Source organism: Aquarana catesbeiana, linkage group LG05 (genome assembly GCF_042186555.1).
Source record: "Aquarana catesbeiana isolate 2022-GZ linkage group LG05, ASM4218655v1, whole genome shotgun sequence".
Lineage (NCBI taxonomy): Eukaryota > Metazoa > Chordata > Amphibia > Anura > Ranidae > Aquarana > Aquarana catesbeiana.
In genome coordinates this window covers 477,730,136-477,755,215 of record NC_133328.1, presented here as the reverse complement: position 1 = coordinate 477,755,215, position 25,080 = coordinate 477,730,136, and the positions used below count along the sequence as shown (strand labels likewise).

Below are 25,080 nucleotides of genomic sequence, written 5' to 3'. Positions count from 1 at the left end.
TTAAAAATGTATTTTGCAAACACTGAAAATCTTTTTAGCAGTTAAAGTGAAAGCCCTTTTAAAACTCTTGTGGCAAAAGGGATAGAGCACAGGGTTAATGGCTGAATTAATCCATAGCAACCAGGTTGTAACATCACTGACATATGTTTGGTAGCATAAATCACGACAGGCAGCCATAATTGAGTATGGTGCCCAACACAATATAAAAACAAAAACCAACACTGAAAGAGACTTGGCTACATTTTTATCTCGAGAAAGACTAATTAAATTAGCATTAGTCCTTGTTTCATTTTTGGAACAGACAGGATTCCTCTTATTGAACCATTGCCTGACAGAGTCCTTCGGTGCCCTATTTATTTCTTCAATCCCTGAAGAAGTAGTATCTTCTGCTGTAATAACATAAGGTTCATCATGTTTCTCTTCATTCAATGGTTGAAGCTTAAAAGGCTGAGATTTCTTCCTGCTTCTTTTTATTATATTCCAATAAATACTCAAATTAAAGAAGGAAATACTAATAATTGGCAAAAAAAAGTCTAAGCATGACGAAACTAAAAGAAATGTTGATATGCTATTAAATCCCACTGAACAAATATATTCTGGATTATTTTTATCAAAAATAAAAATGGCTGGTGTATATAAAAGGAATGAGAGTATCCACACTATAGCCATCTTTAAAACAGCATGACTTTTTTTGTTCTGTGATGAGCGATATAAGACCTACAAGGTAATAATTTAGAAGCATTAGACAACACACAATTACGCTGCATAATTAGTTAATATAGATTTGTTAGGATCATGGGGCAGCTACATTACAGATTTTTTACATCTTAAGCCACCCATACATTATACAATTTTCTTGTTCAATTTCCTTTAGATTTACCATCAACTACAGTGGATATAAAAAGTTTACACACCCCTGTTAAAATGTCAGGTTTCTGTGATTTCAGAACTTTTCCCACCTTTTAATGTGACCTATAAACTGTACAACTCAGTTGAACAACAAACTGAAATCTTTTAGGGGGTGGAGTAAAAAATAAAAAAATAAAATATTATGGTTGCATAAGTGTGCACACCCTTAAACTAATACTTTGTTGAAGCATCTTTTGATTTTATTATAGCACTCAGTCTTTTTGGGTATGAATCTATCAGCATGGCACATCTTGACTTGGCAACATTTGCCCACTCTTCTTTGCAAAAACACTCCAAATCTGTCAGATTGTGAGGGCATCTCCTGTGCACAGCCCTCTTCACATCACCCCACAGATTTTCAATCTATTCACGTCTGGGCTCTGGCTGGGCCATTCCAAAATTTTAATCTTCTTCTGGTGAAGCCATTCCTTTGTTGATTCGGATGTATGCTTTGGGTGGTTGTCATGCTGAAAAATGAAGTTCCTCTTCATGTTCAGCTTTCTAGCAGAAGCCTTAAGGTTTTGTGCCAATATTGACTGTTCATAAGTCCCTCTACCTTGACTAAGGCCCCTGTTACAGCTGAAGAAAAACAGCCCCAAAGCACCCTCTTACTACACCCATTACAAACTTCCACTGCTCTCAATCGTGACCACCAGCGGAAGCTTGTAATGGAAGTTTGTAATGGGTGTAGTAGGAGTGTCGGAAGGAGTACTGGGAGGGGTTATTTATATAAGAGTCACCAGCCACCAGAAGACTCCAGCCTCCAATGACACTCCTGGGGTGGAGTGAAAGGCATTAGATACTCCCGGTGATGTCTCTTCCAGGACTTGGAACGCAAACTGCAGATTGCACGGCTGTTTTTTATGCTTGTCTTTAAAGACTACCATGTGAGTGTATACTGCTTTATTATAATAAAACCTTTTAAACTATATCACGCCATGTATGCTCTATTTTCCTCCTATGACTAATTCTAACCATTGGGAACCCCAGGAAGAGAAAAGGATATATCTATTAAAGACACCAATACAGGCGATCTTTTTATGGATTATAAATATAAACAGTGCAGCGCTAAAACATAAAAATACAAAATCATTGATGGTAGTAAACTGAAGATTTATAGCACCTTATGCACTTATCAATTGCAATTTTTGGAATATTTTGTCACTTTTTCTGCATATGAATTCATGTTATTGTCGAAGATTTGTTATATTGAGCACAGACAGCGCAGGGACTCTTTCTTCTAATTTTTAAAGGAACACACACCTTTTTTCCTGGTAGCAGTCTAAAATTTCACACTAGTATATTATAGTGCGGGGACATTCACATTATTTATGTTAGGTATCTATTTATTCGGCGTAACATCATCTTTCACATTATACCAAAAAATTGGGCTAACTTTACTGTTTGTTTTTTTAATTAAAGAAAGTGTATTTTTTTTTAAAAAATTGCATTTTAAAAACCGCTGTGTAAATACGGTGTGACATAAAACATTGCAAAGATCGCCATTTTATTCTCTAGGGTCTTTGCTAAAAAATATATATATATATATATATATATATATATATATATATATATATATATATATATTTATTTATATTTATATATATTTAATGTTTGGGGGTTCTAAGTAATTTTCTAGCAAAAAATACAAATTTAAACAAAAAGTTCCAGAAAAGGCTTGGTCTGGATCACTTTTAGCATAAAGAGATTCAGGATGTGAGGAATGTAGGCAATAGAATATACCAGCAATCAACCTCTTGATTTTATTTGAAAGCCTAATGTTTAATTTATATTGTATGCTTTTTTGGTTTAGATATATTCTTTAAAGTATATATTAAATATATGGACTCCGAGGACTGGGAGGACATATGGGATTTCCCATTTAAAATTCTTGTCTCCTTGAGAGACCACCTCATACAGTATAAGATTGTTCGCAGGGCTTACCTCACTCCTCAGTTGCATAAGATGAGGTCCTCCCTTTCCTCGAAGTGCTGGCGTTGTGACCATGCCCCGGGGGACTACATTCACATTTTGTGGTCCTGCCCAGTGATTTGTGTCTACTGGTCACAAATCCTTACAGTGGTAAATGAATTACTTAATGTCTCCATTGCTCCGTCCCCAAAAATATGCCTGCTTGGGTTGGTGGAGGAGCTGGTACCCAGGGTGGCCGAAAGGACTTTGTTGGGCCTCTTACTTTTCTATGCCAGGAAAGCCATCACCCTATGTTGGAAGCAACGGGCTCTCCCCTCTATTTCTCTATGGAAACAGCATGTCAATAATGTGCTGCCTTTATACAAGGACACCTATCTACATAGAGGCTGCCCCTAAAAAAAATATGACAAAGTGTGGGCTAAATGGTTGGCAGACCCTTATACCTCTGCGGCCGACTAGGCGGGTCACCTGATAATTGTTGGCCTCCCTTTAGAATGCTTATAGATGGCCTTTCAATGCACACTGTTTCACCTGGGCTGTTTCATTACAGGTTTAAGTCTGGAGCATGAGCCACACCAGTTAATTGACATTATTTGTCTATAGTACCTGTAGATTATCTGACACCTCTACATCATGCAATGCATCCCTGTGACCCCTGCGTGGGTCTCCTATCTCGTGCTGCGACACAATATTGGCTGTGCTATTGTAGAGTTGTATCATTTGTATGTTTTATAAACGAAAATAAAAAGATTTTTTAAAAAGTATATATTAAATATATGTATTTAAAGCCACCCCATCTCTCATCACTCGATCCAGCACAGTGCCCATCAACAGTGGTTCTCTCCTCTCCATCTACTCACAGAGGCTGTTAAACAAATCCTGTAAGCAGCAAGGGAGAGGCGGGGCTGAGCCACGCTGTATGTGTCAATAGATGCATACAGCCCGACTCATGATCGAGCCTACAGGTGTGCCCCGATAGTAAGTGGCTTGCTATTGAGGCACAAAGAGAAGAGGAGGAGGAGTCAAGAGCACCGGCTTGGGACCCAAGAAGAAGAGGATTGGGGCTGCTCTGTGAAAAAATATTGCACAAAGCAGATAAGTATAACATGTTTTTTATTTTTATTTTTTTTAAATATCTTTTCAAACGCTTTATGGTGCCAATGTTTTTTTCAAAGCTATTTCTGTGAAACTCTCTTGAAACCTAGAAAAAGGCAGTACTAGTGGCTTTGACTTATACTCAATATAAATGGGCAACCAAAAAAATATATTAGCAAAACGTACAGAAAATATAATTCACTTACAATAACAATAAAACTTGTGCTACTGTTGCTACCAAAATTATATTCTGTACCAAATGAGAGCTAATAATTAAAAATTATCAAATTTAGAAAAACTGACAATTCAGCATTGTTTATTTCTTCAAAATGTTTCTATCTCTAATATACAGAAAATGGCACAGTTTTGGAATCCAGGCAATAATGATTCACAAATTCTGGGATTAAGAAGACTGCACGAATATGCATGTGTATTTTCACAAGAACCGCAAAATTGCAATTCACCATTTCACGCATCACTACTAGTAGTTCTAGCTGGAAATTCTTTGTAGTGTGTATTTGTAGACCATGACATGTTTATGTACCATATTTAACCATATTTAGTATAACATCAGTACCTACACGGACAGTTAGGCAAAATCTTCCACAGTCAAGACACTGGCGTATTCCAAACTCATCTTCTTGTTCCAGTGGTCTATACATGCACTGGTCCCCATCTTTCCTTTGCTCTATAGTTTGCTGAATGTAAACAGCCACAAGCAGCTGCCAGATTATTGTAACAGGCAGTTCCTGTGACTCCTTCCACCCAGCAAATAATCCAAACTCCAGAGTCTTCTCTGTTCAAGACTTGTATCTTCTTCCGTAGACTGCCCTCTTATTTCTTATAGGTAGTAGTTATATTGCCTAGCCCTAGAGCATACACTACAAATGTCTTTTAACACCTACCACCCAAGAATGCAGAACTTGGAATGGTGGACATCACACCAACCTCTGAAATATATGGGTACAAAGGTGAGCAAAAAAAGCATAGTTAAAATATGATACAAAGGTGAGCATAGAAAAATGCTAAACTGATTTCTTACTTACAGCTTTGGTCACAGAGAGATATCTGTCACAGCTTATAAGAACAATATTATATACGGAAGCAGTGGACATTGTATAGTCCGAGACGAGCCAAAACTTGCACAGAAATTTACCCAGTTTCCATTGCCTTGTAAACTTGTATGGTGAATACAGAGGGATTGATATGGCACCTATTACATGATACAAAAATGAGATATAATTGTAAAGAACACTGATACACACACACTTATTATAATGAATTAGAGTATACAACACTAGGTCATATTTATTCTACTTGCTTATATTGCACTAACATACTCCACAATACTGTACATTGGAATATTCACCATTTAACCCTGCCCCAAAGGAACTTGCAACCTAAAATACTGTCTCTGCCTCTGGATCAGTTCTAGTTGCTACAAGTGAGGAGTGGTAACTCCATAGACACCATGCTGTTCTTGAAAGAACAGGTGTATTTTTATAGTGAAATCCATCAGATTTTATTCATATGCTTTAAACTTTTTTCCAGAAAAAGAAGAAGAAAAAAGAATAAATGGTACTGTAACCATCTAAAAAGCGTTAACTGGAGTTATAATTTAATTAGTTAATTGCTTACCTAAAGTTTATTTAAAGCCCTACTTAGACCAGTTGAGTGTGGGAGAGAAGATTCTGCGGGGACCAGCCTAGTAGCGTGGGGAAAGCAGAGGATTGGGTGAGTAGATCTTATTTATATCCCCTAGACCTGTGCAGTACAGTACGCGAGGGGGGGGGGGGATCACTGGGTAGATACCAACAGTCACTCTTCAAGTGCAGGTAATAACATGTGATGGTTTCAAACATCTCCTATCCTTCAATTTTTATAACTCTCCACTATAGGTGTGTGCAGCCTATAGGTTGGGTGTTGTCAGGGCTGGGCTCAGCCCTTCCTTCTCTGAGCTAGACATGTGCATTCGTTTTCGTCTGAATGCATTTTCGTCCGAGTTTCAGGAATTTTGTTATTGTTTTAACAAGCGATAATGAAAGTGCAGAATCCGAAAAACGAAAGATTCAACATAAACAAATGCTTTATTTTCGTTTTCGTTGCGACAACAGTTCGATATAGATAGGAGATTCGACATGATGCTGACAATACCAATCTGTGTCCAAACCTGTGGTCGAATGTGCCTAACCTTAGCTCTATTAGTCCAAGATTATTCTACATAGAGAGAAAAGATTTGACACAGAGAGAAAAGATTCGACATAGAGAGAAAAGATTCGACATAGAGAGAAAAGATCGCTGCTGGAATTGGGTGGGGGAAGTAAAATAAAAATAATGATGATGATGAATGTTATTGGCTGATTGTAACCAAAGAGGAGGAGCAGTAAAATAGCTAGAACTAAGTACACACGTACAGCCAACTTACTTTCACTTACGATTGCTAGCAGAGAGAGACGCACACACTGAATCATTTCAGAAGACAGTCAATCTAAGCTGGTCCGTTTGTCAGAGAACCTGATTTATTTAGCAATTAAGCAAAAGCACAGCAGCAGAACAATAGTGAAGCAAGCTACAGTTCAACTTAACTTTTTCATAATAATCTGCTGCTATTGTGTTAGTGTTGTGAACTTGATAGTGATACTAGTGTTGCTAGTGTTGTGATAGCCTCAGAGGCTGCCCGTGTTGTGGGGGGGGATTTATTATTATAGATTCTATATTATAGATTGAGATTCTATATAGATTCTATATACCCTATCTTGTTACCTGTCTGATCAGTGATCACTATCACCAGTCCATTTTCTGTTTGAACTAAATACATTCAATATGAACGACGAAGATTCGACAAAGCAGCGAAAAACATACAAACGTCGAATCTTTGGCTTATGGTGTCTGTCGAAAGTTCTAAGAAGATTTGACGGAGCAGCTAAACTATACAGAGTTGTGCAGTTTAGCTGCTCCGTCGAATCTTCTTTGAACATTCGACAGACACCATAAGCCTTCAATGACAGATTCGACCTTAATTAATTTGGATTTTTGGACAAATGCAATTTTTAACGAACAAATGAAATAAATAAAAAACGAATTTCGGGAGTAACTAAATACATTTATTTTTCGGACGAAAACGAAATTCCGAAACAAAATATTTCAGTGTGCACATGTCTAATCTGAGCTGGCTGCTCAGCTGTCAGCTAATTGGCAGCTCCTATCTGTTCACAGTTACTCTGCTGTTGATGATATCCTGCTCGTCAGTCCTGCATACTTAAGCCGTCCAGTCCAGAGGATCTCTGCCTTTGCCTTAGTCAACATCACAGGGACGCTCTCCTGCATTCTGGCTGACATCCCTTCTGGCTCCAGATCCTGCTTGGTATTTTGCTATGCTCATCTCCGGCTCCCTGACCTTTGGCTTGTCTGACTATCAGTTCCGGTTCCTGAACTCTGGCTATGTTTTGACTACGCTTGTTCTATTTACTTTTATTATTAAACAAGTGTGATTTAACTGTACTTCTGTCTCGGTCTGATTTCATGGTTTCTGACAGGTGTGCACCCTAAAGCTTAAACACACATGTGTGTGTGTGTGTCTATATATATATATATATATATATATATATATATATATATATATATATGGCCCTGGCATATATATATATATGGCCCTACTAGCACAGTAAAGAGAAGTGCGCAAGCACTTCTCTTATGGCAGAGTTGGTAAAAGGGAGAATTTTCCCATCTCCCTGCTGCTATACAAAACGATAATGTTAATACGCACTAGATGATTAGGGTGTGCCTAAGCACATCCGGCACACCCTGTGCACACATCTATGTTCCCCACCCATAATATACTGACATGTATCTCAATTTCCAAAAAACTGTAGATGTACAGACTTACCTATAAAGAAATCACAAATAGCCATGTTAAGAAGAGGGAAGTTGCTGGGTGTCCTGAGCCTTTTGTCCACAATAAAAGCTATCATAACTAGACTATTACCAACGATAATAAGAAAAATAAGTACAGCTATCAGCACAAATATAAATGCTTTTACACCATCTGGAAACTGTATTGGCAATCTCAAAACAACAGTTTTATTAGATGGTAACAGCACAGGTGTCACATTGCTTAATTTTAGACTTTGCATTTTTTTTTATATTGTATATCTATCAGAACCATTCAGGTGGCCAAGAATATATAGAGGTCAATTTACAAGAATTATTTTAATGCATATTTTTATAATAATTCTTCATCATAATAGGTACATTATTTTATTTTTTTGTATCAATTAATTATTTTACTACTGCAAACTTTTACTTCTTAGAGCTATCTAGGGTAGAGATAAAATAACATTTTGTGAGATAAAATACTGTTTTCTGCCCACCTTAATAGATACCTTATGGAATATCACAATTATCATTATCGAGAGGCAGAACTAATAGTGTATTAAAAAGTGAATACATTTGCTAATAAACTTGCAAATTGACTTTTACATACAAAGTACATAAAAAAACAGTAAACTAATATGCATGTAGTAGAAAATGCTATACATGCTTTAGGAAATTGAACATGATGTATGCTCTTAAAAACAAATAAGGCCTATGAATAAAATATTAGATGCAGAAAGTGTTAGTAAACTAATCCTAGATTAAAATATCTGATATGGGTTTTATTCCTATAGAAAATGCATAGCAGTCGGTGATATCAAGACAAAAAGGTGCTATCATCACTGTCAGTAATGATGATGGAGCAGTGTGTATCCTGAGCCTGATATAAAATGCACTGGATAAAAAAATTGTCACAGCAATTCACTTAGTCTGTCCTGCCTCAACACAAGCCTGTCTGCAAAGAATCCCTCAGCATATTTATAATGTCACTTTGACAAGATCTGTAGAATCTAGGGATGTTGGGCATTCTCAATTATTATTTTTTCCATCTCAGGTTATGTTTTGTTTATGATTATCCGCACCTTGGGCCCAATTATATTGCAATTATATTTTTCCTTTGGTACATATACCTTGATATGTATTTTAGAGATTTTACAAATCACATTTACTTGCAAATCTGAATAATAACTTAGAGAAATTGCATATACAGTATTTTGTTATATTTAGTTTCTGCTCTGTTAAAAGTAATACACCTGTCATAAGTAAATCTCACAAAAGGGCCAATAACTTTTATATACAGTCTTATAATTAGTTTTGCTTTTTGCATGAAATGGGAATTCATATAATAAAATTAACTCCCAACTCCTAGGTTTAGCTAGAATGGGGAAGTATTGGAACTTCTGTCAGGTTAAAATGGAACTGAACTCAGAAAGCCAATATTTGCTATGTCATAAAGAACACCTAGGGAAGTTAATTGTGCCTAAACAGTGGTCTGAAAAATATAGCTTTTTCCTAATCATCCTCCTGTAAAATAGCAATGTGTTTCCATGTATGTAATGGGGCCTTCTGCACTCCTGTGCCTTTAGCCTCATAGCCATATTACTACAGAGTGAGATCTAAAGTGCTGCTGCCTCTGGTTTATAGGGGTTGAATTACTAAAGGCAAATGGCCTTGTAGGTGGGGTGCAGCGTAGAGCAGCGGAAATAATTCACACAGTCAGGTGCAATAGAAAACTTGTATTAAAGTAATGCAGCAACAGTTTACAACAAACTCAGAGGGACACCTGCCCAACCAAGTGCACTCACGGTTTCCAAAAATGTGAAGTGAACAGGTATCAGCTGAGTTGACAGCACCTGGTAAGAGAGTGGGATGCGGCCTGGCCATCTCGTGCCTAAGTGGGATATGGTCCAAAGGAGTTGCGACCCTACGCTTTCCCTCTTCATCAGGAATATTACCCTAATGCTAGTGCTGTCAGGTGGTGTAACTTTCCCTACACTGCCGACTTGCATAAAGCATGCCAAACCTGGAAGCCTGGGCCTTAAATATGCTCTTCCTGATCCAAGATGGCTGCCAGAGTCACATGGGGCGGAAGCATCTAATGGGTGCCTCCCTAGAGACCCAGGAAACCATAGAGGAGGAGCTCCACCTGCAGTGGAAAAAGTAGACTGCACCTGCCTACAGGCTGCTCACTTCGCAAGGGAATTTCTTTAGCTTAGTAAATTAGGTGAAACTCTGCTGACTTCTATTTTCCATCATGTGCAAGCAAAAATGTTGTTTTTTTTTCATGCAAATGATTCAGTGCAAAGAACATTTTTTCTATATTCATTAAGCTAGGGGAAAATTCCCCTGCAAAGTGAAAATTCCCTGGCAAAGTGAGCACTCAAATTGCCTTTAGTAAACCAACCTCATAATGTCATCACATTTGGAGTGAAATTTAGGCTGGCTTTAGACTGTTAGTCCTTTTTGTTGCCAGCGGTTAAAGGTGGTGGATGGAGGCAATTCCACACCGCCACCGGGACCTTTATTCTGACTGGGGCACCCACTACTAACTTCAATAAGCTGTATTACTGCATGACACTCAATGGGATCAAATATTTGCAACAAAGAGCACACAAGGCAAGTGGGAGTGTTTTAAAGATGAATTAAACAAGTGCATTATTAATTGTATTCCATTGGATAACAAGTATATAAGAACAAAATGAAACCCTATGCGGTTAAATTCTTGAGTCAAATAAACAAATACATGAGAAAAAACAGGCATTTTTTGTTTTTAATACAAAGTAGAAGGGACAACCTTAGAATACCAGATTTACAAGGAATGCAACAAGAAATGCAAGGGAGCAATCAAAGCGGGTACAAGATAAAATTAGAAAAATGTTGCTATAACAAGTAAAACAAATCCCCAATTTTTTTTTCAAATATATCAATAGTAAAAAGGTTATGAAGGAACAGACAGGACCTTTAACAGATGAACATGGGTGGATGGTCACAGATTACAGGGAAAAGGTGGATGTATTAAATCATTATTTCTCGTTTTTACAGATGATAAAGACAGGTTTGATAGTTGTAACAGTAACATTAATGATGTTTCACCGTAGGTACCTCTGTAGTTGACTGAAAACCGAACCCCCAGATATCACAGTACATGGATAGGAAACAGAGTGTAGTGATAAATGACTCATTCTCTGAATAGTCTAAAGTTGTGGGTGGTGTGCCCCAGGGTTCTCTCTTGCTGTGCAATTTGTTTTTTTGATGATATAGAAGTTGGAATCAAGAGCACAACTTCAGTGTTTACTGATGATACCAAGTTTGCATGGGAATAACTTCGGCACAGAAGCATTATTACAGGAAGACCTTGAAAAAATAAAGGATTGGGCAACTACATGGCAGATGAGGTTCAATATTGAGAAATGTAACTTGAAGGCCAAGAATGCACATGCAAATTACACAATAGTGGGAGCTCTCTTGTGAGAATCAGTGATGGAAAGGGATTTGAGGATGCTTGTAGATCACAGATTTAGCAATAGCATGCGATTCCAAGCCACAGCTAACAAGCAAAATACTGCCTTGCATTAAAAAGGGATTTCATTCTAGAGATAGTATGAATAATTCTACCCCTTTACAAAATACTGGTTCAGCCTCTTCTTCAATATGCATTTCAATTTTGGACACCAGAACTCGGGAAAGAAGTTGTTGAATTAGAAAGAGTTCAGGATTGGGCAACAAAACGAATAAGCTATTCATAATGTGTAGTGCTACCCAAGTATATCAGACATAACACATTGTGAATCGATACTGACATGTTATACAAACATAAAACTGTTAATATACCAAACATAAAAAACAAATTTAAAAAGTCCAAGATATAAGTGGTCTTGAGCTCAAAAAAAATTTCCAATCTCCAGAACAGCTCCCACAAATCCAATAGAAACAGGAATAAGGTTGAATGCTATACTACTATTACCCTCATACTACTCAGTAACCAAAAGCACTTGAAATACTGTATATGAGAATATATTATATATATTTTAATATATTAAAATGAAAGCAGTCCTAAAACCATTGAGAAAAAACATATATTTTGTTGTGTTAAATAAAATGCTGGGTAAATTGCTGTGCTTTGCTTTGTTTATTGGTTTTTAACTTCCTACCAGAAAGGTATATTGCAGGCCAAGCACACCTCTGTGGCTATGGCAAACAGCTTCTGGTATAAGAATGCATACAATAGGTGCTTGGGCATGACCCTTGGGCAGTGGCGGCCCGTGCACTGTGGGGGCACCGCCTCCCCCATCCATGTGGCCGGCCCCTTTCAGGATGCCGGATGCATGGATTCCTATGGTGGGAGTGAGAGGGGGTGGTACTTTTTGAAGCACTGATTAGAGCCAAAGGCTGTAATAGGCTTCAAAATAGGGTGGGTTCAGGGCACAGAGAGTGTGCCCTGATCCCACTCAATTATGTGACGATAGCGAATTAATTTTTGCTATTTTCACACTAACCTTTCTTCCCACCAATCAGGAGGCAGGGTGCCAGACCTGTTTCCTGATTGGCCAAAGTGCCAGGCCACCCTATTGGATGCCTGGCACATAGGAAGAGGAGCGAAGGAGACAGGCTGGAGCGGAGGTCTCCTCCACTCTAGAGCATTGGAGAGGAGCTGCTGTGGTAAGTCCCTTCTGTCAGAGCCGCGCGTGGGGGGAAGGGTGCTGCCAGAGCCCTGAGCCCCGCGAGTGGGGGGTCGGTGGGCACAGTGGCTGCATATGATGGGCGCAAGTAGCTGCATGTACTGGGCACAAGTGGCTGCATTTGATGGGCACAAGTGGCTGCATATGATGGGCACAGTGGCTGCATATGATGGGCACAAGTGGCTGCACATGATGGGCACACATGGCTACATATGATGGGCACAGTTGCTGCATATGATGGGCACAAGTGACTGCATTTGATGGGCACAAGTGGCTGCATTTGATGGGCACAGTGAGGCTGCAATTGATGGGGGGGGTTTCTGTATTTTTCAGTTTGTTTGCTCCCCCAAAAAATTTTGAGCACCAGCCGCCACTGCGCAGTGGTGGCCCGTCCATAGGGGGCGCCTGGGCGCCCGGGCTCCGCCACCCCAGGCAGTCACAAAAATTTTTTTTAAACATGGCCCTTTAAAAAAAAGAAAAAAAAAGTCCTCCTTTAGTGTACTTTGTTCGGGCGCCGGACACAGTGTACTATGGGAAGCGCCATGTCAATGCAATCACGAGATTGCAGACGTGGCACTTCATTGGCAGGGTTTGGAGCTGCTTTGCGTCGCAATCCATCGCGCCGAGCAGCATCAGCCCGGCGCCCAGCCGGGTGCTTTGTTCTTAGTGTGAGAACAAAGTCACTTCCGGCAGGCTACAAAAAGATGGCTACCGTGAGGACTAATCCCCTTGTGTTCAGTGGAGAGGAGAGGCCCCTCCCCTCTCCACTGAACACACAGAGAAAGCCAGGAACTAGCTGGGGAGAGACAGACGTGGCTTGAAGGAAGGCTGTGCTGCCGGGGACATAGATGTGAGGAGGACCCTGCTGGGGACACAGATGTAAGGAGGGGCTCTGCTGGGGACACAGAGGTAAGGAAGGACTCTGCTGGGGACACAGATGTAAGGAGAGGCTCCGCTGGGGACACAGATGTAAGGAAGGACTCCGCTGGAGACACAGATGTAAGGAAGGACTGCGTTGGGGACACAGATGTAAGGAGGGGCTCCACTGGGGACACAGATGTAAGGAGGGACTACACTGGGGACACAGAAGTAAGGAGGGACTCCGCTGGGGACACAGCTGTAAGGAGAGGCTCCGCTGGAGACACAGATGTAAGGAGGAGCTCCATCGTGGACACAGATGTAAGGAGGGGCTCCACTGATGGGCACACAGATGTAAGGAGGGACTCTGCTAATAGGGACACAGATGTAAGGACGGACTCTGCTGGGGCACCTGATTTAAGGACCAAATGTAAGGACGAACTCCACTGGGGGCACCTGATGTAAGGACGGACTCCGCTGGGGGCACCCGATGTAAGGACGGACTCCACTGCGGGCACTTGATGTAAGGACCGACTCCGCTGGGGACACCTGATGGCATCTGGTGGCAGGCGACATGGCAGGTGACACGCCCAGGACTCCCACTGATTCTGCATTATGGTGAGTTGAAATGATTTATTTTTATTTTACAATGTAAAAATAGAAATAATGCGCTTCAATCATCCTGACACCATAACAACCATGGTGCCAGGATGATTGGAGTGCTAACACCAGGTGTTTGGAGTATCTTTATCTGCTGATTGTAAAAACTTTCTAGAACACACATATTTCTATTGTTGTGTAGGATCTGGGCCTGCTGTCCCTCCCTCTCTCCCTCCATCCCTCGTTCATCTCAGACGCTAACCACATCACCTTAGAGCCACGTCTACTATTTTGCTGAAACCACGCCCATTTTCACCAAGTGGAGGGGTCAAAAAGGAAGGCGGATCTGGCACCCCCACATCCTAAAAACTTCACCAGCCACCACTCATGACAGGTGCTTGCAAATCGTGGTGGGCACTCAGCCTGTGTAAAGTATTGACAGGCTGACAGCAGCCATTGCTGTTCACACTAAGCCGATACCTGCGGTTAGTGTCGTGTGTCCGAGCCTGGTCACATCTGATTGCATCCAAACTTGGACACCCACCCCTAACCTCAGGTAACAGCTTGGTTTGTGCAGGCTGAGGTCTGCCTCTGTTCACATATGCCTGTCATCCAAGCAGCATGAATCCACTGATTCTTACAGCTGGAATCCGGGGGATGCAGCTAAATAGCTGTGTGAAGGAGGCCTAAGTGGTTAAAAGAGGTGGTTAGGAGGCAAAACAATGCTTCCTCATTTTCTGTCAAAGGCTCTCCGAAGAGTAATCTGGATATGTATTGCTTTTCAGAGATATATGCTTATGCAAACAAGCCCATAATGATTTCCTAATATTTACTATAGTGAATGGTGCAGCTGATTTTAAAGCTGATTTAAAGGGTTAGTTCACCTTTTTCAGAAAAAAAATGTGAAGGTGGGCTAACATAGAACACGCTCCCCAACCCCCTCATCCCATATTTTCTGACATCCAGGGTTGTCAAGCCTTCAACACCCCCATAGCTGGGGAGGAGATGGAGGGGGCCTGGTCAGGTAGGCTGTATGTAAGGGGGGGATGGGTGGGGGGCCCCAGTCAGGTAGGCTGTTTATGGGGCCCCATGATCTCTAACAGCGGCCCTGTCCATGGTTATTGCTTCTACAATTCATTCCCATTTAATGTCATGAAGTATGGATTCCAACTTACTAAAGTTAGCTCTCTTGACTTTTAATGTTCTTGTTACACCCCCCTGGGGTGTGAGAATAAAAAAAAAAATTCTGCACAAATAAAATAAAAAAGTGTTGAACCCTCTGCCTGTTAATTGCAGAGTATGTCACAAACAAATATGTGCTGAACTCCAGGCAGAGGGTTCAACAGGCAGAAGGTTCAACACTTTTTTATTTTATTTGTGCAGAAAAAATGTGTTTTATTCTCACACCCCAGGGGGTGTAACACACTAATGGTTTTACTGCACCAGAGGCTGTAAAAGTCAGTCGGGTATATTTGTCTTGAAGCTTGGCAACTTCATATATATTTTTTATACACAGTCTGTGATTAACAGGCAGAGGGTGTAACGCCTCTAATAAAGTTAATTTTCTAGCATATAAGGTGCAACACACCCAAACATGATTTCACACCAATGCTCCACACTATGTAGATTCATGTACACTCTTCATACTTTAAGGCCCCTCTGATTTGGCAAAGGCAGAGGGTGAAACATACTAACCCCCCTTTTTTTTGTTTCTGATCAAAAGGTTTAATTTATGGGTTGGTCTCTAAACAGGTTACTATTATTCAGCTCCCATTTTTGAGGTATATCACCAGGTCCTAATCCTCAACACTTTCATATACTCTTCTGTTTCCTGATATTCTTTCATAATTAGATCAAAAGAGTAACAGCGCCACGCCTACACCTTCCTTATTCATCTTATGCTCCACTTCAGTGGGAATAATTTGTAGAGGCAGCAAGTTCTCTCTTAGCAAACACTAGGGCATTTATTCTCTATTATATCATTATATCTCTATTATCTTTACTTTATATCACACTGTGTTTGTGAAATCTGTGGCGCAGTATCACCTAACGCTTTTCAAGCTTATTATTCACCCCACAGACTCTCTTGAATCTACAGCTTGTGGGAGGCTGTGTGTCCCAAAAGTCTTCCTTACACTTGTACTTTTTAGCATATGGTGTGGTCCTGCCCCTGTATACAAGAGTTTTGGCGTATGGTAGTATATTTTCTCCACTGCCGATGCCACTCAACCGTAGCGGCCATGCAACTAGAGGAGAAGTCAAGACTCAAGAGGAACATGGCTCCTTTATGATTTCCTGGGTCACTGGGGAAGTTATGTGATTGGATGCTACCTCCCCATATGACAGACAGACATCTTGGGTCAGGCAGAGCCTATTTAAGGCCCTGGTTCCCAGGCTTGGTGCACATTCTGTGTGTGGGTAGTGTAGAGACAGACCAACTGTCTGACAGGGATAGCATCAGCAATGGGGAGAGGTTCATGATGAGTAGGGAAAGAGCAGGGCCACGCTATCCTTAATGGAAGCCTCCCTGTTTTGGCGCAGACTGGCCAAGCCGCATTCTTTCCCTCGAATCTGACACTGTCATAGTATGTAAGACCTGCTGCTACTTTCGTCAGGAAAGGGCGTGAATAATCCCTTGAGAGTGGTATGGAAGATAGTAAAGAGGAAGATTTCTACTAAAGCAAGAATAATTGACACAAGGCATGCATCTTACTAACTGTAATGTATGAAAAAGATATTTTGTCGTTTCTTTTTATAAATGAATAATTTAGAATTTACACATTCAACAATTTGAGGCACAGTTGCCATAACAAGCTAAAGGCTTTTCTAAAACTTTTGTGACACAGTGGATACAGTATAGGGTTAACTGCTGAATTTAAATATAACATCCAAACCGTAACGTAGTACCAATACGAAGCAACACAGTCATTGGGACATGCAGTGCTTATGATTACCACTAAACTGTATGGCATCCAACATACAGCAAAAACTAAAACCAAAACTGCAAGAGATTTAGCTACATTCTTGTCCCTGGATAATTTAATAACACAGATATTGTAATTACTTGGCATTCTACATATCTGATCAGCTTGTAAAGAAGAAGTCCTTTTACATGCAACACCTAGTCTAAAAGTTTTCTCTTCTCTTTTCCATCTTTGTGTTGAAATATCTTTTACCCCATCTACAGAAGCTAACACTTGATTAGTTGCTATGATGAATGGTTTGACACTTGATTTTTCTCCTGTTGATAGAGGAATAGCGGAGTGTCTTTTTTTCATCTTGCGTTTGATGATGTTCCAGTAAATGCTCAGATTAAAGAATGAAATGCTTATTAATGGAAGAAAGACATCAAAGACTGAAGTGATTAAATTGAAGTACCAAATGTCAAGGAATCCCATCCTACATACATTCTCTATGTTATCCGCGTTACCCACAAGGATAGATGGACTGTAAAGAAGGAAGGACATTATCCAGACTACAGCTATTTTCAGAAAAGCCTCGCTGTGGTTTTTTTGTGAAGATCGGTAGAGAACCTATTGAAAACAAAGGTGTTTCTTCACTGTCATCTTTAGTTCTGGTTAAGATATAGAAAAGCACCTTATCTGTTAATATAAGTAGCACATCTTTAATTTCTTTGTGTTATTTGTTACAAAAAATCTCATTATGTGTTTAACTTATTTGTTCATATTAAAAGTCTATCTGAATTTTCAGTTTAAAATAAACTGAAAACTGAATATATTTTAGGTACATCAAAACAAAAGGTATGCAAAAAGTTACCTGAGTAGAAAAGTCTGTACCCTGCCAGCAATCTTCAGAGAAGGACCCTTGCTACCTATGTGGAATGCTTCTGTGGTCTCTATGCAGGGGTTCGACACATCGATCGCTGAGTCAGACCTATCTGCAATCAACAAAACTCATGCTCCCTGCTGATTGGAAAGCTTTAGGCCTAATGCAAAAGGGGGCGTGTTGGAACTCAACATTGGGACAACTGCTTCCACAAAGAGAGCAATTGTCCACCATGCTGAAAGGTGTCAGACTTTTCTACTCAGGCTTTCAAAAGTAAATTAAAGTGGTTATAAAGTTAGAGTAGGTTTACTTCCAGACCCTCTGTTATACCAAGGTATACTACACAGTGTGTGTGTGTGTCTGTTTAAAATGATGCCAATAAATACCTTATTTCAGATCGCCTTTGTGCGGTCACGTGACCTCCCGCTGCTCTCCTCCCCTGATCTAAGGGCTATAGCGGGAGGGGCTGAGATTCCCCTCTGACGTCAGGTGGGAGGTCACGTGATCGATGTGCTGTACGCTCAGCCCCTTCTGCTGTAGTCCTTAGAGCGGGGAGGAGAGTGGCGAGAGATCACTTGACCGCACAGAGGCGGTCTGAAAGAAGGTATTTAGCGGCATTATTTTTAACAAATATTTACACTGTGTACTATACCTTGGTATAACAGAGGGATTGGCAGTAATACTACTCTGACTTTACTGCCAGTTACTAATAGCGGCAGGAGGGGAGGGGAGAAGCAGGGAGGAGATCGCTCACACACAGGAGCTGACAGGCAGAGGGTTATGGGGAGAGAGGAGAGACTGCGTGATGATGGAGGCATGTAAACTGACCACAGCATCATGGATCAGCAGACATGGTTACCATAGTCATTTTACATAGGGGGACACAGGAACAAGCAGGATCAACCAGGTTTTTTTTTTACAGCATAGAAATGGACAGATTAGACAGCACATGCACTATGCTGTTTAACCTGCTTTAAAGGAACAGGATCTCTTTTTTTTTTGTTAGGTGTACAACCTCTTTAAGCACAAGACTTTGAACACCTTTTGTTTTGATTCATGTTGAATTTATTTATCTCATTCAAACTGAAAGTTTAATTGGGTTTTTATGAGAAAGGCTATGTATATGTTACATTAATAAAGTTGGTGTTTCTCTTTGCCTATCTGTAAACTGTTCTTTTAGAACATTTTGAAGCTTGTTCAATAAGGCAAAGAGCAAAGTTCAGTCGCCCACATTTTCCAATCAGACCAGATTAATTACTATTCACTACTACACTACTGCCTTTTTAACAAAAAAAAAAAAAGATTTTCAAATTAGATTGTTAAATATTTTTACACTACATTAGGAAAAAAAATTACTAATAAATTGAAGAAAGAGGAAAATATTACTTCCTCTTCACATATTTTTCTCAATGGAGAATAATGGGATCCTCCATAGAAGTGGACTTTAAAATATAATTTCGTAAGGTACCACACAATTACTTTCATTTTTATGTCCATATGGATAAAGCTTGACAAACAATGTATACTTACAGCCTTTGTTACAGAAATAAATCTGTCATAACTAATCAAAGTCACATTAAGTGCTGAAGCTGTGCACATAGTATAATCAGCAACAAGCCACAACTTGCAGAGATGTTTTCCAAGCATCCATTTTCCTGTCAACATATATGGTACGTACAAAGGGGATGTGAACGCACCTGAAAAATAACACATTTCTGTATTGTTCATTATTATCATTACTGCACAAACTCTGGGAATCAGGTTACATAATTAGTCAGGTTGAAAAAAAGACAAACATAAGAGAAAAAAGTCCATCTGGTTCAACCAATAGAAAATATAATTCCCCATAAATATACAATCCCATACTCACAGTTTTTCCAGAGGAATGCAAAAAACCCTATGAAGCATGAGTAATTTTTGGACTTTCTACTGTGTTCATTGGCTTGAATGTCATCAAAATTCCTAATTTAATCAAAATTAAAGTGTATTCTAAACTTAAAGCTCTGTTTAAGTCATATAAATAGATACATAGTCATATAGATATAGTAGTAACAACCCCTATTTTCTTTTACCAAAAATGTTGTTGGAAGGAAAACAATATGGCACATACATGAGTAAAACCATACACACATCATACCAATGAAGTCATTGCATGGTCAAAAGTAAGACATAACACAGCCACGTAGGGGTGGATAAGAACATTTCTAGACAAATAAGCATTGTGGCAGGCTGAGCCCGTGCCACTGTTTAAACTGGTGGTTTACGCCAGATATTTTAGGAAGCAAGCACACTAATGGCTTCAAATGAGAGCCAGAGTTAGTGTTTAGAGCCCTACCCACTTGAGGGGGTCAGTGTGTGAAGGGAGCCGTGAGAGGTGCTGGTATGCACCATGGTGTCCAGTTCGAGACAAAGCAAGGCTCAAGCCTAAAAGAGAGTCCATGAGGGACAGAGCAGTTAGGAAGCTGTAGAGAGAGTCCATGAGGAACAGAACAGCTAGGAAGCTGTAAGAAAACTGCAGAGCTGAAGTGCAGCATCTGTGCATTAACACTGGTATGTGTTTTGTGGTCAGGAGGACCAAAAAGGTACCAATGGTCAGGAAGACCCTGAAGAGGTACTAGGAGCAGTAAAGCTTGATTAAAGGGGAATGTTGGGAACTCTTATGTAAGTGGGGGCTCTGGTTACCAGAGACCCCCTTCTATCAGAGTTCCCCTGTACATCAGAGACTGTAGCATTCCCCCTTACATCAGAGTTCCCTCTGTACATCAGTGTTCTCCCTTAAATTAGAGTTCTCAGAGTTCACCTTTACATCAGAGTCTGCAGAGTCCCCCTTACAGTGTAAGGGAACTCTGCAAGTTCAGATGTAGGGGGGAACTCTGCAGGTTAAGATGTGAAGGGGAAATTTGTAGGTGTCACGTACCTTGTGGCAGAGCCTAAGGTGCAGAAGGAGACCTCTCATACAGCCCTGGCTCAGAGACCACTGAAGTTGCGACAGTGGTTGCGAGAGCTCAGTGAGGTAGGAGTGCCCACGAGATCCTCCGTTGATGGCAGAGACGTGTGGCCGATGAGTCACCAGACTGGACTGGATCATTGAGCAGCAGGTGGCAGCGGGAACAGCAGGTGCAGACATGCAGGACAGCGTCACCAGGCACCGAACAGAGCATGATAGCTAGAAGACTGGAACAGGGTCAGACAAACCGTATCGGTCACCAATAATCAGATATGGCATAAACAGCAGGCAGAGAATAGTCAGTATGCAGGCAGAGGTTGGCAACAGGATATCAGGCAGAACAGCAAGTATAACAAGGTAAGCCAAGATCAGGACTTGAGATAAGCAAGTGTGCTCAAGAAAGCCAGGCCAATACAGGAATCATACAGGCACAGGAACAGAACTCAGGTAAAGCGGCAGACCAAACAAATATAAAGAGATTTCCAAGCCCAAACTTACCAACCAGCCAGAGACCAACCAAACTGACCTATCTAACAATATGCGTTAAGAACAGCAGTTTAGTTGTACACATTTGAAAATACATGAGTAAGCTGCAGACCCCGCCAAGGCACACTGTTTCCTGCAGTCCCTAACTACTGAAAGTCTCCATCTTGGAAGCACATGCATTTATAATGAATAGGTAGGGGTGAGCCTGGAAGGAGCCACCTCTCCTTAAAGGTACAGGGTCACACTGAACGCTGCAGATCAGACAGCACTGCACTAGTGCAGCTGCTGTCCTTATATAGGCCATTTTGGCACCACTGTAAAGCTACTAATGCGCACGCATGCGCATAGGCGTTCACATCTGGTGAATATTTGTGCGCATGCACACATTTTTGTACAGCAGGTACCCGCATCACCGCTCATGCACACCTGCCTTCTTCTTAAATGTCTCTGACAGCAGGTTCAGATGTCAAGGGAAACTCTGCAGATTCAGATGTAAAGGGGAACTCTGTGGATTCAGATGTAAAGGGGAACTCTGTGGATTTAGATGTAATGGGAAACTCTGCAGATTCAGATGTAAAGGGGAACTCTGCAGATTCAGATGTAAAGGGGAACTCTGTGGATTCAGATGTAAAGGGGGAACTGTATAGACTCTGATGTAATCTGTATAATTAGAGATGTTAGTTAATCAAAATATATATGTATAGTATGAAAACAAAATTTGCTATGAGCTGCTAAAGTGTTTGGGTTTGGTTTGAAGAAAATATGGCAACCCTACCCAAGGCGGCAGGAAGGGGGCCCACTGCAGAACATGTGAAAGGTTCCCATTGCGGGACCATTATAAAGGGCCCCACAATGGGAGTAAAGGGACCCAAGCTCAGAGAGAAGGGCACTGAAGGTTATAGTTATTCCTCTGCTTTAAGGTAAGTATTAGTCAGCTCTACATGTTGGGTTACTTGATATTGCAAAAGGGAAACAATAAACAGCAAGCTTTGAGAACACATTAAGTTTTCCATACTTTTCCATCATGCAGTAGTATTATATATAGCTAAAACCATATTTTTGTAGATGTTTTATGTAAATGTCTTGTAAAAAAGGTACACTATGTTACCAAAAGTATTGAGATGCCTGCCTTTACACACACATGAACTTTAATGACATCCCAGTCTTAGTTGGCCCACCCTTTACAGCTTCAACTCTTCTGTGAAGGCTGTCCACAAGGTTTAGGAGTGTGTCTATGGGACCCACCCAAAAAACACTCATCCATGTCTTTATGGACCTTGTTTGTGCACTGGTGTCATGTGTGTCAGTCATGTTGGAACAGAAAGGGGCCATCCCCAAACTGTTCCCACAAAGTTGGGAGCAAGAAATTGTCCAAATAATTTTGGTATGCTGACGTCTTAAGAGTTCCGTTCACTGGAACTACAGGCCCAAGCCCACCAAAACCCTAAAAAACAACCCCACACCATAATCCCCCCCCCCCATCAAATTTATTGGACAGTGCACAAAGCAAGGTCCATAAATACATGGATGTGAGAGTTTGGGGTGGAGGATCTTGACTGGCCTGCACAGAGTCCTGACCCCAACCCGATAGAACACCTTTGGGATGAATTAGAGCAGAGACTGCGAGCCAGGTGTTCTTGTCCACATCAGTGCCAGACCTCACAAATGCGCTTCTGGAAGAATGGTCAAACATTCCCATAGACACTCATAATAAACCTTGTGGACAGCCTTCCCAGAAAAGTTAAAGCTGTTATAGCTGCAAAGGGTGGGCCAACTCAATATTGAACGCTACGGACTAAGATTGGAATGCCATTAAAGTCCATGTGTGTGTAAAGGCAGGCGTCCCATTACTTTTGGTAATATAGTGTATGTGTATCTACTAACAACCCAGAAAATAACCCGTAGATGAATCAAATATAGCAATAGCTAGTATATCTCATACAAATTTACAGTCTCACTGGCAGCCCTAATTTTGTTAAATGTTCAAATAGTATCCAAGGTTACTGTAAATCAGTGATCCCCGAGCTGCAGCTGAACAAGCATATACAGATGTCAACAAACTCTGATGGTTCTTATGGTAACCTCTCAGGTGCAGAGCTAAAGATATTTGACATAATATTTGTGTTGCATTAAGACAGAGTTGTACTTAAGCTGCATACACACTATACAATTTTCTTTAGATTTTTTCCTTTAGATTTACCAAAACCATATAATATGAGGTCAAACCTTAACACTTTGTATGCAATCAGGCAGGCCCTTGCACTACATAGTTTTGGTAAATCAAACAACAAAAGTTGTACATTGTGTATCTAGCTTTAGTCATTACTTTGCACAAAAGATTGGACAAACAATTCTGTGTTAAAATAATGCCTGACTTACCAATGAAAAAATCACAAATGGCCAGGTTGAGAAGGAAAAAATTACTCTGCGTTCTGAGCCTTTTGTCTACAATGAATGCTAACATAACCAGAATGTTACCAAAAATTGTAAGTAAAATGAATAAAGATAAGAAAAGTACTATAACTATGGTTTTCATGTCAGGTCGAAATTGTACTTCCAAATCTTCAGTGACATTAAGAATCAGTAAAGTTACATGAGTGCCATTGTTCAGATAATTAGCGTTCTGAATTTGCATTCTCTAACACCCTAACCAATGAAAATCCACATAAAGCAGTTTCATATACTGTTCTAATCTAAAAAGTTCTGTAGAATTCGAGAGAGCATCTTCCTATTCACCTACAGTAACCAGTAACACTAATGTCTGTCCTGTATTCCTATTCACAGCAGTTTTTATTTTTCTAGGAAACTCCCAAGGCACAATTACTATTTAAATTTACTGGTACATTAACAATAAATAGAAAGAACCTTTTAACTGGTTTCCCTATGGAAGAGCAATTAACTTTTGGTAACGATTAACTATTCATTTATAGTAAAGTAAAAATGCAAGAGATGCCTTTCATGTGGTTAACTGGGACTTTGAAGAAATAGGCATACCCCGAAAAGCTTGCCCTAAAAAATTGTATGTGGTGCGAATAAAAAAGTATCAATTGTTTATGTGGTTAACTAAATAATTAGAGCTTCAAGCTTTCAAAAACAATTAGTGTTTTCTTCAAGTATGGTTTCCATACAAACAACTGAAGAATCATACGTATATAAACACACAAGTACAGTAGACATTAAAGAATATGAATCAATAATCCCACAGCAAACAAGGAAATTTTGATGCAGATGAAGTGATATGACCTCCTCCTCCTTTGAGCTCCTTAGGCTCCTTGGATTATTTTGTGTGCCTCCCTGCTGGATGTCACAGACCAGCACACTCTAAAATGGTTGGTGCAAGATTATGCAACAGGCTACAGAGTTTCTTCCCATGGGGTCTGTAACTTGCCTTGTTGATGTTCACTGTTGTGTCAGACGTGAACCCTGTTCTCAGGTTGAAAGTTGGCATGTGGAGGATCTGACTTCTTGTTTTACCCAAGACCAGTCTTTCATAAAGACCTGCACCTCTGACAAATGTCACTTACACATTCAAATCCATGAGGTCAATGTGTCCCCCAGCTCCTCAGTGGGGGTAAGCACCCATAGGATTAGTTGGTCCCCTGAGGGTACGGCCAAACAAAATGTAGTAAGGTGAGTGACCTGCTGCCATGTTTTCTGTATGCTTTTACTTCCAGACCACTTCAGCCAAGTAGTAGGTACATCTCCCTTGCTTCTTCTGGGCTACGCCCCTTAATATCTGGATCAGGGTGCAGTTGAACCTCTTGCTGATCTCATTACCTTGTGGGAGTTACAGGCCAATATGTTTCTTGAGAAAGGCAGGTGTTGTGTGTTAAATTTTTGTATAAAAGGCCGATGTAGTATGTTGAATTTCTGTATAAACTTATTTTCCCATTCTTTCCTCTCCCTCTGAAGTTC

At 40.3% G+C, this 25,080-nt stretch overlaps 1 protein-coding gene across 1 annotated transcript; it reads right to left on the bottom strand.

Annotated features, from left to right (window-relative positions):
- Positions 1 to 23,800, bottom strand: LOC141146057 (histamine H3 receptor-like). Its single transcript, XM_073632818.1, has 6 exons — positions 23,545 to 23,800; positions 19,263 to 19,429; positions 17,123 to 17,479; positions 7,823 to 7,988; positions 4,983 to 5,149; positions 1 to 717 (listed from the first exon to the last, which is right to left on the bottom strand). Exons 1-6 carry the CDS (start codon positions 23,798 to 23,800, stop codon positions 1 to 3), a joined length of 1,830 nt encoding a protein of 609 aa, XP_073488919.1.
- Positions 23,801 to 25,080: the final 1,280 nt, after the last annotated feature.

What these genes read in the sequence shown, in the direction of transcription:
- LOC141146057 (XM_073632818.1), bottom strand. Translation starts at nt 23,800, where the DNA reads ATGCAAATTCAGAACGCTAATTATCTGAACAATGGCACTCATGTAACT. An exon ending in TTATTTCTGTAACAAAGGCT is followed by an intron (nt 17,480 to 19,262) that starts GTAAGTATACAT and finishes TGTTTTCAATAG; the next exon opens with GTTCTCTACCGATCTTCACA. An exon ending in TGTTAGCTTCTGTAGATGGG is followed by an intron (nt 7,989 to 17,122) that starts GTAAAAGATATT and finishes TTGCCAATACAG; the next exon opens with TTTCCAGATGGTGTAAAAGC.